This window comes from Salmo salar, chromosome 06 (genome assembly GCF_965601325.2).
Source record: "Salmo salar chromosome 06, fSalSal1, whole genome shotgun sequence".
NCBI classification, from domain to species: Eukaryota; Metazoa; Chordata; class Actinopteri; order Salmoniformes; family Salmonidae; genus Salmo; species Salmo salar.
The window spans coordinates 67,750,549-67,764,565 of NC_138296.1; the positions used below are offsets into that span (position 1 = coordinate 67,750,549).

The 14,017-nt window shown below is 40.7% G+C and overlaps 2 protein-coding genes across 12 annotated transcripts in view; both read left to right on the forward strand.

Moving 5' to 3' along the window:
• The window catches only part of LOC100194664 (Vps20-associated 1 like 1), a 41,593-nt gene extending 34,176 nt beyond the window's left edge, over window positions 1–7,417 (forward strand). Inside the window, 4 exon segments of one of the 5 annotated variants that reach the window (NM_001139748.1) lie at window positions 2,841–2,943; window positions 2,945–3,056; window positions 4,466–4,546; window positions 6,673–7,417. In NM_001139748.1, coding sequence (NP_001133220.1) covers window positions 2,841–2,943; window positions 2,945–3,056; window positions 4,466–4,546; window positions 6,673–6,792 — 416 coding nt within the window. In that variant the 3' untranslated portion in view covers window positions 6,793–7,417. 5 annotated transcript variants of the gene reach the window in all.
• A 3,965-nt stretch (window positions 7,418–11,382) lies between these two features.
• LOC106607820 (adhesion G-protein coupled receptor G6) overlaps window positions 11,383–14,017 on the forward strand; it is a 59,684-nt gene continuing 57,049 nt past the window's right edge. For 4 of the 7 annotated variants that reach the window (XM_014205209.3, XM_082976883.1, XM_082976882.1 and 1 more), the window contains exon 1: window positions 11,384–11,729. In XM_014205209.3, coding sequence (XP_014060684.1) covers window positions 11,728–11,729 — 2 coding nt within the window. In that variant the 5' untranslated portion in view covers window positions 11,384–11,727. Of the gene's footprint in view, window positions 11,730–14,017 lie in introns of all 7 variants that reach the window. The other 3 variants (XM_082976884.1, XM_082976881.1, XM_014205211.3) reach the window with 2 other exon arrangements.

Here is a 14,017-nt window from a genome sequence, read left to right on the forward strand (position 1 = left end):
TATGTTTGGCGCGTAGTATTACTTTTAATGAGTCTAAAAAAACAGGCGCCATACCCATGAAATGGAATTTCCTCTTTTTTTTTTTCTCTCTGCATTACAGGATTTAAGCTTGTTCTTCTGGGATTTGGCTCACTGTGCTTTAGAAACATATGGTGTATATCGCAGCTCAAAGACTGAGTGGATAACCTTTTCCTGTTAAGCCAATTGAAGTTCAGTACACACAAAACACTTGACACTTTTTGAAGTCTATTCAGACAAAAACAAGTCTTTTAAAGTCAAATATGTTTAGTCTTTTATATGTTGTCATTACTCAAGTACTTCTCTTTCAATCTTAGGTTTCATCTTTGCATAAGAAAACTTAGGCTTAATGCCTGGTATGTTTCTCCACAACTTAGTGTTCACATCGTTCCGTTTGAGCAGTATGTCGGCACTTGGCACATTGCCCCAAAGTGGCCATCTCTAATTCATCTCAGCCAATCTATGCCAAGAAGCTGTCCTTGTGTGTTGGAAGCTCATATCCACTTCCATGGCTGTAAGGTTTCCTGTAACGTTCCTTTGCATCACTGGTTGCATGAAGGAAAAAAGGGCCTCCTTGGTGACTCATTCCTCCTGTTTGCGCAAGACGGCGTGAGGAGAGGATGGCTGGTCTAGGACCTGGTGGTGCACGTGGTTTCATCTTGAAACATACCCACGCCACGGTCTCCACAGTGACAAATGAACCAATCATGGTCTTCGGATTAGATTGAAGCATATTGCGAATTTAAGCTTCAGAAGTAAAATCCACATGATTGGAGAAAATAAATATTTGGGAAATGTTTTTCAGAGATTTACCGAGATAAAGTGTAACATCCTGTTGTGCTTTGATGAAAAAGTGTTTGTGGCCTATTTGGTTGAGTTATTGTTGTATCCTACAAACTTGAGTCAGCCTCTAATATTGTTGCCACAGCAAGGAAATTAAATAACTCAGTGAGCAGTAAATCTGCATGTTTTCCTCTGACTTCATCTGCCGTAATATATTTTATTGGGTTGTTTATAGATTTATACCTCATATCAGTACTTAACATTCAGTCTTGCGTAAGTTCAGCCTTATCAGATGATAACTGACGTGATATGGGGCAGGCTAGTTGTCCATTGTCAACGTGAAAAGTTTAGTATAAATCTGTGTGCAAACAATATGAGCTCCATGACCGAGGTCTGAGGGACTGCAAACTACATTCAGTTGAAGTCGGAAGTTTGCATACACCTTAGCCAAATACATTTAAACTCAGTTTTTCACAATTCCTGGCAGTTAATCCTTGTAAAAATTCCCTGTCTTAGGTCAGTTAGGATCACCACTTTTATTTATATAATGTGAAATGTCAGAATAATAGTGATTTTATTTCAGCTTTTGTTTCTTTCATCGCATTCCCAGTGGGTCAGAAGTTTACATACACTCAATTAGTATTTGGTAGCATTGCCTTTTAAATTGTTTAACTTGGGTCAAACTTTTCGGGAAGCCTTCCACAAGCTTCCCACAGTAAGTTGGGGGAATTTTGGCCCATTCCTCCTGATAGAGCTGGTGTAACTGAGTCAGGTTTGTAGGCCTCCTTGCTCGCACACGCTTTTTCAGTTCTGCCCACAAATGTTCTATAGGATTGAGGTCAGGGCTTTGTGATGGCCACTCCAATACCTTGACTTTGTTGTCCTTAAGCCATTTTGCCACAACTTTGGAAGTATGCTTGGGGTCATTGTCCATTTGGAAGACCCATTTGCGACCAAGCTTTAACTTCCTGACTGATGTCTTGAGATGTTGCTTCAATATATCCTCATGATGCCATCTATTTTGTGAAGTGCACCTGTCCCTCCTGCAGCAAAGCACCCCCACAACATGATGCTGCCACCACCATGCTTCACGGTTGGGATGGTGCTCTTTGGCTTGCAAGCCTCCCCCTTTTTCCTCCAAACATAACGATGGTCATTATGGCCAAACAGTTCTATTTTTGTTTCATCAGACCAGAGGACATTTCTCCAAAAAGTACGATCTTTGTCCCCATGTGCAGTTGCAAACCGTAGTCTGGCTTTTTTATGGCGGTTTTGGAGCAGTGGCTTCTTCCTTGCTGAGTGGCCTTTCAGGTTATGTCGATGTAGGACTCGTTTTACTGTGGATATAGATACTTTTGTACCTGTTTCATCCAGCATCTTCACAAGGTCCTTTGCTGTTGTTCTGGGATTGATTTTCACTTTTCGCACCAAAGTACTTTAATCTCTAGGAGACAGAACGCGTGTCCTTCCTGAGCGGTATGACGGCTGCGTGGTCCCATGGTGTTTATACTTGCATACTATTGTTTGTACAGATGGACATGGTACCTTCAGGCATTTGGAAATTGCTCCCAAGGATGAACCAGACTTGTGGAGGTTTACAATTTTCTTGGTTTTGGCTGATTTCTTTTGATTTTCCCATGATGTCAAGCAAAGAGGCACTGAGTTTGGAGTTAGGCCTATAAATACATCCACAGGTACACCTCCAATTGACTCAAATGATGTCAATTAGCCTATCAGAAGCTTTTAAAGCCATGACATAATTTTCACTCAATTTAGTGTACGTAAACTTCTGACCCACTGGAATTGGGATGCAGTGAATTATAAGTGAAATAATCTGTCTGTAAACAATTGTTGGAAATATTACTTGTCATGCACAAAGTAGATGTCCTAACTGACTTGCCAAAACTATAGTTTAACAAGAAATTTGTGGAGTGATTGAAAAACGAGTTTTAATGACTCCAACCTAAGTGTATGTAAACTTCCGACTTCAACTGTATCTTTAAATTCCTCCCTTCTTTTTTCCCTCCTCGTCTCCCCAGATGAGGAGTATGGTGCTGAGGGTGGAGGGGGACCCTCCTCCCAGTCTGCTCAGCCCCAGTCTCCACCTCATTCCCAGCCCGGCTTCGGGGATCCAAACCAGGGGCCTGGGTCCATGGGGGGTCCACCCTACCCCCCCACCAACTACAACAATATCCACATCCCCCCTGGAGCCCACTGCCCAGCCAACACACCTGCAGAGCTCCCTCCACCTGCAGGTACAGTATAGGAGCTCAACACATCACCCTGTCATCCACAACACTCATCAGAGCCTTTAGATTGCATCCCATGAGCTGTTCATATCTTTAGATGGATCAGTGCAGTCTTTCTTTGTGATTACAAACATGATCAGCTCTAGCAGAGAGACAGAATGGTCATGATGAAGACTACATAGACTTGACTAATTATTTGCCTGCCTAGGTTGACTAGGCTAATTCTTCATCTGACCATTTTTCGCAAACTTCTCCTGATCTATAACAGAGTGGTGTTCCCCCTGGCATAACTTGAGTACAGCTCTGCTCAAGCCTATGGGATACACTTTGCCATTATACCCGTCTTGTGGCAGGTCTTTTGTGAGCGGAGAGACAGGATTGTGTAATGAACCCTAATGACTGCTTTCTTTGCGGCTGACTTGTTGTGTCCCATATCACCCAGGGGACAGTTGCCTCACACAAAGCAGCCAACACTCAGTCATTTGTAACAGCCTCACCAGACAAAGACCAACAGATATGTTTGTTTATTCATTCTCTAGTGGTTATTATTAATATGCCACAGGCTCATTAAGGTTGCTGTTGATGATAAAGGACACCAACATAGGTTGTGGATGTAATATGGACAGTTGAGATTTATCATAGTTTCCTTATTGACTCAGTCTTGGCAGGCCGTGGGCGGGAGAGGTCTTTCCTGGTCTTGGCCTTGCTGACTTTACCCTGCGTGTCTTCCTGTTTTCCCTGCTATCAATCTCTCACTCTACCTTTTAAAGATCAGAGCCAGAGCAGAGCCAGGGGTGAAGGCAGGGGGTCAGTGAGAGCAGGGTCCATTCTGAAGCCCTGATAGGGTGCTTTCCCCCGTAGGCCCAGGGCCTGCCTGTGTCCTCTGTGATTAGCCCACTGGCTCCCAGGCACAGAGGAAATGACTGGTCTCCACCCAGTGACCCCAGAGGTGCTCAGGCGCTAATTGAATCGGGGGCGGCACGCCACGCTGCAAACCCCAGATCCTGCAATACAAACACATGAAATATAGCTGCACAGATTTCCCCCAGGACTTTCCTTGTTTTTTTGGACCAATGTAGCTGGAACCTGTTTCGGGAGTCTATACATTGGCTGTGAGGAGAAAAATGAACATTGTTCCAGATTATGATCATCAAATGTGACCTTGTTTTCATCATAGATCTGCAGTCAATCATCCGTTTGGCTGGAGGGAATGGACTGAGGGCTGGTCTCCAAGTGCATTCAAACCACTTGTCTTTATACATCATAAAGTCATATCCCAGCGTTAGCCAACACATTTCTTGGTTGTGGCGTAGCAGAAGTTGAAAGTTCCCTGTGTTGTTTTTCCTGGACTCTAGAGGTTCTGGGTGGACTAGAAAGGTGGACTGGATTAACTCTGCCCTGTTCCCCTGTGTTAGCAGGAGAAGCCATTAAACCAGTGCCTGTTCCCCGAAGCATTCCAGCGGTCGACCCCTCACTGCGGAGTGCCACTCAGGAAGGTAAGGAGTAAGAGCAGGAAGGTAAGGAGTGAGAACAGGACAGGGACTGCATAGTACCCCCTTCCCTTCACCAGGCACCCTGGGGCTCAACTCACCTCACCTCACCCACACCCCAAAACCACCACCTCCTGGCTGTGAGGAGGCGAAGGGTGGGGGGCGTGAGGGGTGGAGAAAGACTGGCACACGGCAGGTCTCTTCATAAAATGCTTTATGGAAAACAGACTTTGGGCTCTTGGTTTCCAGCACTGGTGGGAAAAATATGACCACAGACAAAACCCAAATAATCACATGCTGATGAAAAGAAAATGACTACATTACCAATTGCAGTGTCATGACAATGCAGCCTTAATAAATGTTAATGAATAGAGAGCAGAAAACACAGCGTTTGGTTGGCATGAGAGGTGATAATTACATGGCTTACTCAGCAGGAACCAGTGTGATAGTGTTACACAGGACGTACGGCGCATTCGGAAAGTATTCAGACCCCTTGACTTTTTCAACATTCTGTTACGTTACATCCTTATTCTAAAATGGATCAAATTCATGTTTTTCCTCATCAATCTACACACGATACCCCATAATGACAAAGAAAAGTTTTTTGAATTTTTTGCAAATGTTTTAAAAATAAAAACAGCATAACTTATTTACATAACATTACCAAATACACTGAGGCAAATTAAAAAATTCTGTGCTAGAAGTTTATAGAATAAAAGTGTCAGTATATTATTTACACAATGCTGTTCACCTGTGATTTGGCCTGATCTGTTCCTAGCACTAGCGCAATTGCTAACTAGCGTTAGCGCAATGACTGGCATGCTAGCAGATACCCATAGACTTCCAGTCATTGTGCTAATACTAGTTAGCATTGGCTCACGAAACTACCTCGTAACTTCCTTTTATATTGGACACAGAAACATAAATATGGTATCCACGAGTTAATCTGACTCTAGGGATGTAAATAAAGGGCCTCATTGCCAAATTCCTGAAGTATCACTTTAATTTATGACCTTCAAAGCCAAGCAAAATAAGAAGAAACAGATAAACGTTAGAATATTGACATTCTGTTTCTCTATTTGAGGAGGCTTTAGGCGATGTTTTGAAAACAGTTGAGAGTGCAGTGATGGTCTTTGACCAGACCATTTAACCTGCCCCCAAATATTAAGCAGAGTAACCACCCTCAGAGCTGTGCAGATCTTTCCTCAGATGGAACAGCATTTGCATAGTGGTATATTCTGAAGGGCCAAGGTTATAAAATTACCTTAATGCCCACCAGCGTCTGCCTTGATTTAACACAAGTGTTCAGAATCTACCCAACCTCAGCCTAACCCTATCATTTAAATGCCTGGTGGTAAATGGGAGCTTCTTGTGGCAAGCCACAAATGCATCCCTTGCCATGTGGCTAATACATGAATACTTTCTGCCCGTAATGTTTATTTAAACATTTTTGTAAATGGGACCGGTAGACAATGCAAGATTGGGGAAATTTGGTCCATGATCATCATATTTTAGTATATCACTGTAGCGGAGTGAAAGGGTAAGCAATTATCCTGAATCATGTTATTATTCACCTCAGTTTTTCCTCCCTCTAGTTTTTAACAAGTTTCAAAACCACATGTTCTTAGTCATTGTTCATACCGATAACTAGGAATTAACATTACTTAACATATACACAAGAAACCTATAATTTTGAGACACACCATTGAATGTTTATGCTCATGTTACCGCAAATGTGCTTTAAACCATTTTGAATTCTGAAGAAATTGAAAATGCTTAGCATATGTGTCTAGACCGACATGGTTCTTTAAGAGTTTTAAATAGTGTCTTATATTGTAAAAATGGGCATGGGACTCATGGCCAGTGTCTCAAATTCTGGTGATATTGCAGAGTGTGGTTGGATTTGTGAAATACGTTTTGAGTTAAGGGAGAAATCAGAGAGCTGTTTCAGGCTCGTCTGCCTCAGACAATTTATGACCTAATAGGGCGGGTCAGTGAGGGAGTAAAATAGGAGCGGTGTGTGTTACTCACACACAATCTCTCTTAATTAAGAGATCACATTATAGAATGTAACTTTTATTTTCAATAATTACACTTGTCTCAAAGGAACTCCTTATTCTTCGTCTCGGCAGGTGACGTGCGCCTCACGCCAGAGGACTACACCAGAGCTCAGAAGTACTGCAAGTACGCCGGCAGTGCCCTGCAGTACGAAGACGTGGGCACGGCGGTGCAGAATCTGCAGAAGGCCCTGAAGTTGCTTACCACTGGCAAAGAATGAGACCCATTGTCCCCCGGCGTCACTGTATCACTATAGCGCTGATCTGGCCCAGAAGAACTGAGACCGTTACCCTATAATCTACAGCAACCCCAGCTGTATCCGTCTGAAGAAAGCAATTCTGTCCCAACATCACTGTAAACAACAATGACATCTGTGTCTCCATATTGGCCTCCTGCTGTGGAGCTTCCAACATGGCTGTCTATAACTAGTGAGTTGCTCACTAAAGACTTCCTGAGCCTGTATGTTAAAACAGTGCATTTATCCCCTGCTAATATACTCCTTATATTAGTTTACACAAACAACCTATTCACTGTAGTTTGATAACACTTTTGTGTAACACACATATCCCCTTTTGTCTGCATGCACGTTTTGGGAACGTACTCGTTTTGCAGTTCAAAAAATACCAAATTTCTCATGGATTTTATGTACAGTAAGTAGCCCAATGCTTCAAGTAGACAGTAGATATAATCCCCTATTTTCAGGCGACATTGATCTGCCCTTTACTGTGTTTTCAATACAGTATCTATTTGTCTTATTTTCTCGGGTGAAAGGACTGTCATTTCTGCATCAACACAATTTAAATAAAATGTGTAAATTGATTGGTGGTTGGTGACCTGTTTGTATATACTGATACTGTCTGCTTTAGTAAACAAAACTGTCCAAGCAAGAGGAGGACTTTTGTTCAACAAGAAGGGGAAATATACGGTTGGTTTTCTGGACATAGATTTAGCGTAGTCCTAGACGAAAAAGCTATTTTAAGGGAGATTAGCCATTGTGCATTCTTTTTAGTCTAGGACTAGGCTTAATCTGTGTCCAGGAAACCGCCCCATAGAGAAGTAATTCCATGGGTACAGTAATGTCACTTTAGTTGAACGCCCTTCACGAAACTTGTACTTTTGTACGCTCTTATCTTTGACTGAGCAGTAGATCGGTCCATCCTCAAATATGCAGAAGTTTGAGTGAATTTTGTGTTTCTAATATTTCAAAATTGTTCCTTTTATTTATCGATGTTTTACTTAAAGGAAGGACTCATTTGCCCGTTATTAAAACAAATCAATGAAAGTATTTGGGTCATCATTTTATACATTTCCATAGTGATGTTGAACTGGGAAATATTGAAGCATGCCAGTGCTCCACACCGTAGAGACGGCAACAGTCTGATGGGTTATTTGAATAGATTTATCCAGCCAAGCTTTGATGACCTTCTCTTCTCTTTTAGTGTTTGTTTGATAACAGTAATTGAACTGTAATGTACAGCCATTAGCGATTATTAAAATGTGCTGAAACTCTAAGAGCAGATAATTGAGTGGACCTCACTGGAATGTTCACTCTGAAGTCTCATCATATAAAAAAAATTCTTAAATGTGTAAATCAATGACATGAAAGGAGTGAACAATTACATTTAGAACATGTGTAATATCACCAGGGAGTCGTCTGCTGCATTACAAGGGGCATTGAAATGAAATGCTGGAAATGAAACCTTTAATGAACGGCATGATCCCTGACTGACATTGAGTCCTGCATTTCCAAAACACCACACTGATACCTTCCAGCACATTTTGTTTATTAAATCAATCAGGTTACTCTCCATTCAAATATCAATGAGACAGGAGAGGTACCATGAATACCAAGTCCTTTGAGTGTCCTTAGGCTTCTACTCATTCAGGTAATAAATAATTAGTCGTCTGGGTTCATGTCTAGGTTTGCTCACCCCGTTCAATGTGATTACTATGCCTAGTTTCTTGATGTCATCACGCTCATTGTTTTTCTTCATTGCCTGCCTGTTGCCTTAAGAGTTATACAAAAGGCATTGGCCCTTTATCTCTCGACTGGCTGGACTATCACCACCAGCATCTGTATTTGCCTGAGTCCCTTCCTTCCTTGTTGATGGGCATGGTGTTGATGCAAATGGAAATCAGGTGGATTCCTTCTACGTATTTATTTCTAGCTGTAAAGTTAATGGGGGAGAAAAGTCACACGTCAATTGAAATCGATAATTCTCTCTCTGTGGCCGTGAGCAACTGCACCTTAAATCTGTGCACCATGTCCAGTCAGCCAATGAGTGGCTTGAGGTATGGTAAGTACTGGAGGTGATAGGGACAAGATGCAGAGATGTATTGCTTTCCACAGTTATTTTGCAACATTTCAATTTATATTGTTGTTATGGTTAGTATACCACCCATACACACAATGTAAACACTGTTCACATGACATCAATACTGGCCCTATTTAGCTCACATGACAGTACTGTGGGAACATCAGCTGGGTTTGATCATGCCTTTGTCATGATTCATTATGTACTGGTAGGAGAACAGCTACTTCTTTGGCTTTTGTAATAGTTTAAAGCCTCCCTGCCATTAGAAATCAGCTGTGTCCCCAACTGTATAAGTCACAACTGGAAAGGGAATCACTTTTGCCAGGCTATTGTCCGTCATTTAGGGAACCATATCTGAAAGTTAGTATACAGCTGTATTGTCACCCCATAAAACAGTCAATGTTCTATTCTATTTTGGGATGTTTTGGAAGATGGGATAAAGTGCTTCCCATAGTTTCATTCAAAGATCTGTCATGTCTAATTATCTTAATAGAACCCCCCAACCCAATTAAGGAGCTACAATAAAGTCAATAGTTCTATCAACAATAGAAGACATGTCATTTTGTATTTTGGCTGTGGTTAAACCTCAACTACACAAAAGTGATGGCTTTGGAGAACGAAAAGATGAAAAAGTGTATACGGCATGCGAATTCAGCAACCTGTATTATTCTGTACGTGAATCCAGGACACTCCATTTAGTATGATATGTTTCATATGGTAGGTCTTCATTTGTGGATGTCCATCCATTTTGTACGTAATGTTACAAATAATAATTCGTATGATATATTACGAATTTGCAAAACTTATATGTTACGAATTCAAATTTGTTGTGACTAACGTTAGCTAGGGTAGGGGTTAGGGTTAGGACAAGGGTTAGCTAAAAGGGTTAAGGTTAGGGTTACGGGAAGGGTTCGCTGACATGCTAAGTAGTTGCAAAGTAGCTAAAAAGTAGTAACTCGTTGAAAAGTTGATAATTAGCTAAAATTATAAAGTTATCCGTGATCAAATTTGGATTGCTAGACGTTCACGTTATATAGACACCCCTCCAACCACCCTGCTTTCATTTTTGCTTTAAGTAACCTGTCTTATGTAACCAAACATAACATATCGTACTAATTTTAGTGTCCCAGATGTATGTTTACTATGTTACATCTAGTCTATGAGACCAGGCTGAATTCAGATATCCAACCCTGTTATCTCAAAGGAAGATCATTCTAAACTGCCATTGAAAGCAAATTACTTCATTCATGGCCTACATACTAAATTCCACTATGCAGGAACTTGTTTCAGTCCTGTCCTCCCTCAGTTCAATGTCACAATAGATTCCATAAAAGATGCACTATGCAGAAATCACTCCGCCATTTCATGGTTGCTAAAATTCTAATAGTTAATTTCAGTTTATGTGGCAAAACAAGCAAGTATAGTGTAGATAATCATTGTACCATCTAAACCGCTGTGAAATATATTTTCCATAACCAACAATATTGTATTTTCAGCTGTTTGAAGCTGGTGTAATGTAAAACAGGCAAAAACTTAAGAACGGGAAGCATAGAATTAGCGCACATAGAATGCCAATTAGACTTGCTTTCAATGAGAATGACAGATCTATAACACAACTTTTGGGGTTTTGGGTTCTGATGGTGTTAGACAGTTGAACTAAGCTCCTTAAGCATTTATAAGATATTCTTCAAAACATTAGGAACATACTATTTCCATGACATAGACTGACCAGGTGAATCCTGGTGAAAGCTATGATCCCTTATTGATGTCACCTGTTAAATCCACTTCAATCAGTGTAGATGAAGGGAGGAGACAGGTTAAAGAAGGATTTTTAAGCCTTCTGACAATTGAAACATGGATTGTGTATGTGTACCATTCAGAGGGAAAATGGGCTAGATAAAATATTTAAGTGCCTTTGAATGGTGTATGGTAGTAGGTGCGATGTTCAACGGTTTGAGTGTGTCAAGAATGGCAAAGCTGCTGGGTTTTTCACGCTCAACAGTTTCCCGTGTGTATCAAGAATGGTCCACCACTATTCTTGATACCATCCAACTTGACACAACTGTGGGAAGCATTGGAGTCAACATGGGCCAGCATCCCCATGGAACGCTTTCGACACCTTGTAGAGTCCATGCCCCGACGAATTGAGACTGTTCTGAGGGCAAAAGGGGTGCAACTCAATATTGACTACTCCGTGTATTATGAATTTAAAAGTAAAAAAATATATGTAGCAATCGCAGATTACCCCTTTAAAGAATGTTTACTTTCATTGTGGCATGTCTGTCAGTCCATGCTGCAACAGTATGTGTCACAGACACAGAATAAAATAATTATCATGGGACCTAATTGTGTGGAATCTGTGAATGTCCAATTTGTCAATTTTCACAGTGTGGTGGAGAAGCAACTGCTGTAGAATTCTGGATGGGTTTGTAGCATTTTGAGCACATTTTCTTAACCCCTGGGACTTGCCTGCCTGGCTTTAGTTGAGGGTGGGGCGCCAGAGGGAGAGAGAACGTCCTCTAGCTGTGTGCAAGGACACGGCCCTGAACGGTAAAACAGCTTTACTGCTGTTTCAAGCATCTTGCGGGACGGGGAAAAGGTTCATCAATCGATTTGAGTTTCGACTTTGGGATAAGTGCGTGTTTAGCGTTTATACACTGAATTGTGATTGCCTGAATTAAGTTTTCAAACGTCGGCGTGTCACGAATTTGAAGAAGTTTACAAAAGTTTTCCAAAATCGCAAACTCCAGTCGGACGACAGGAGAGGAGATAATATGATTCTTCAAGGAGACCAGCTCCCTCTCCAATAAGATAATGTAAGTTTTGAAAAAAATGGATTGCTCATGGCGTTATTGTCAATGCTTGATTTTTTCATTGTCTTAGAGATTGTTCTGAGTGTGACCAGAGGATAACTTCATGGATGTTACATTGCTACACTTTGTGTTTATTTACTAAAGGTATTAATTAGCCTATTGACTTTGAGGGTGGTCATAATGTTTTCAAAACACAGTCAACAACTTGTTCTGTATAGTTAACCCATTTGACTGCTAATGTAACGCCGCTGGCCATATTGCTATAGGGTTTTCATAAATTCATGTTCAATAGCACTCAAGACATGGTAAAGTATTACATGCTAAATGCAAACTACATGATTATGACACAAAGTAAACTCAACTACTTTAGAAGAAGTGAAAGTTGCTAACACTATAGAGAACAGCTTTTTCACTAACATGGATTTCCGCCTAGCTCTACTGAACACACTACTGACATTACTGAACAATCAAATGAGTGAAATTCGTATTATTTCCTCATCTCTCTGGATGCTGTATTGATGTATACCACTTTTTTTTTAAATATCATTTCTACCAGATTTTGTATCTTCCTAAAGACTATACAATGACATGTGTTGTCTTCTGAAGTGTAATCAGCATGTGAGAAATTGCTGTTGAAAGAGTGTTCTTATAATGTTCTTCACTGGTGTTACACAACCCTAGAATGTGTTCCAAAAGGTGATGTAAACTGAACGATTACAGACTAAACTCACAACTTCCAGCCAGTTCCACCAGGTCCTCAATGTGGGACTTCTCTGACAGGACAGCAAATATTAAGAGATGTGAAATGAAGTCATAGGGAATCTGTTGAAAAGAAGATGAAAAGCCAATACCTGCCCCAGGTGGCTGATGTCAGTCACTCCAATAAACTGGAGGATTTAATTAAAAATCAAAGTCTTGATCTGATGGCTCTCATATCCTGAGACCCAGACGTCAGTGATGACACTATACCATTATAAGGCATCCTCAAAGGAGAGCCCTGTGAAGGGTGAGAAAGACAGGCGTTTAGCTATCATAATGAATATGTCTGAAGATGGTTCATGACTCTTGTCCAACCAGTCTTCTCTACTATAAGTACACTCTAAACATGTATTCCTACTAGTTTGGATATTGACAATACCGTCTTCATCTATGTTACTACTGGCCATTTTTTATTATGAGGGCCTGGCGTCAATGGGTTTGATGGACGTACGTACAATGAAAATCCACCCTAGCCATCAGATGAATCAGTCTTTATGTGTTCTCCATGGGACCCAAAGCACTGACCTCTCTCTGCTTGTTTTGCATTAATATTTACATATTTTGAGAGAAACAACTTTCAACAAAGAACACTTTTTCTCTAATGTCAGGAATTGCATGAATGAATGTAATAAGCAAGCAGTTAATTGAGTCTTGTTCTCTAGGCCTAATGCTATAAAATATGTGTAAAGATGTAATTCACTTCCTTATTTTTTTCTTCTACATTTGAAAAGGCTACTGTCTACTCGACTGTTTAGGCTACTAAATTAAAAAAGGGGATTGTTAGAAATGTCAACTTTATTTTAGAGGTTTCCTTCCTTTGTACAACACACAATCATATCCAATCATTTCCAATAACCATATTAGTTACTATTTGAATAGTCAAAGTAACAATGGATGACTTTAGAATTATGAGAAAGTATATACTTGGCTTTTTTTGTGTGAAATTTGAATAGTCTACTTTGCCATATGTATACTGTTTATACTGAGTCTGTTTAAAAAGAATATTGACTGTCCTTTGAGATAAGGTCGTGGAGTTATAAGGTCGTGGAGTCGTAAACACGCCAGTTCTTCACTACTGAGTATTGTCTTCTGAATGACTATAAGATAAGATTTTCCTTCCTTCTCTTGATGAGATCACCTCTCTTGATCTTTGTTTCCTGATAGCCATGATGAACGTAATGAGGCAAAATACTGTTGTCTGAATAAAATATGACCAGGGATTATGTCCTTTGTGTGGTTGGCCTATATATACTCCATATCACTTCTCTCGGTGCTCCTTCTGCTTGCGAGGAAGTTGAATTGCGATACTCATCATCTTGTCTAAGTGAGTTCCCCGGCAGGGCTTTGAGTTAGGACGCAGTGAACTTGGGAGGGCACACAGTGAACAAAACAACAGTGGGTCAAGTTTAGTGAATTTTGTGAATATAATGATGTTATTTAAAGTCTTCATGGAAGCGAGGGAGAGGGTTTGGTATTTTTCCATAATCTGATGCTGTCGCTGCGAAGATGCTCTGAGTCACCAGGATCACATT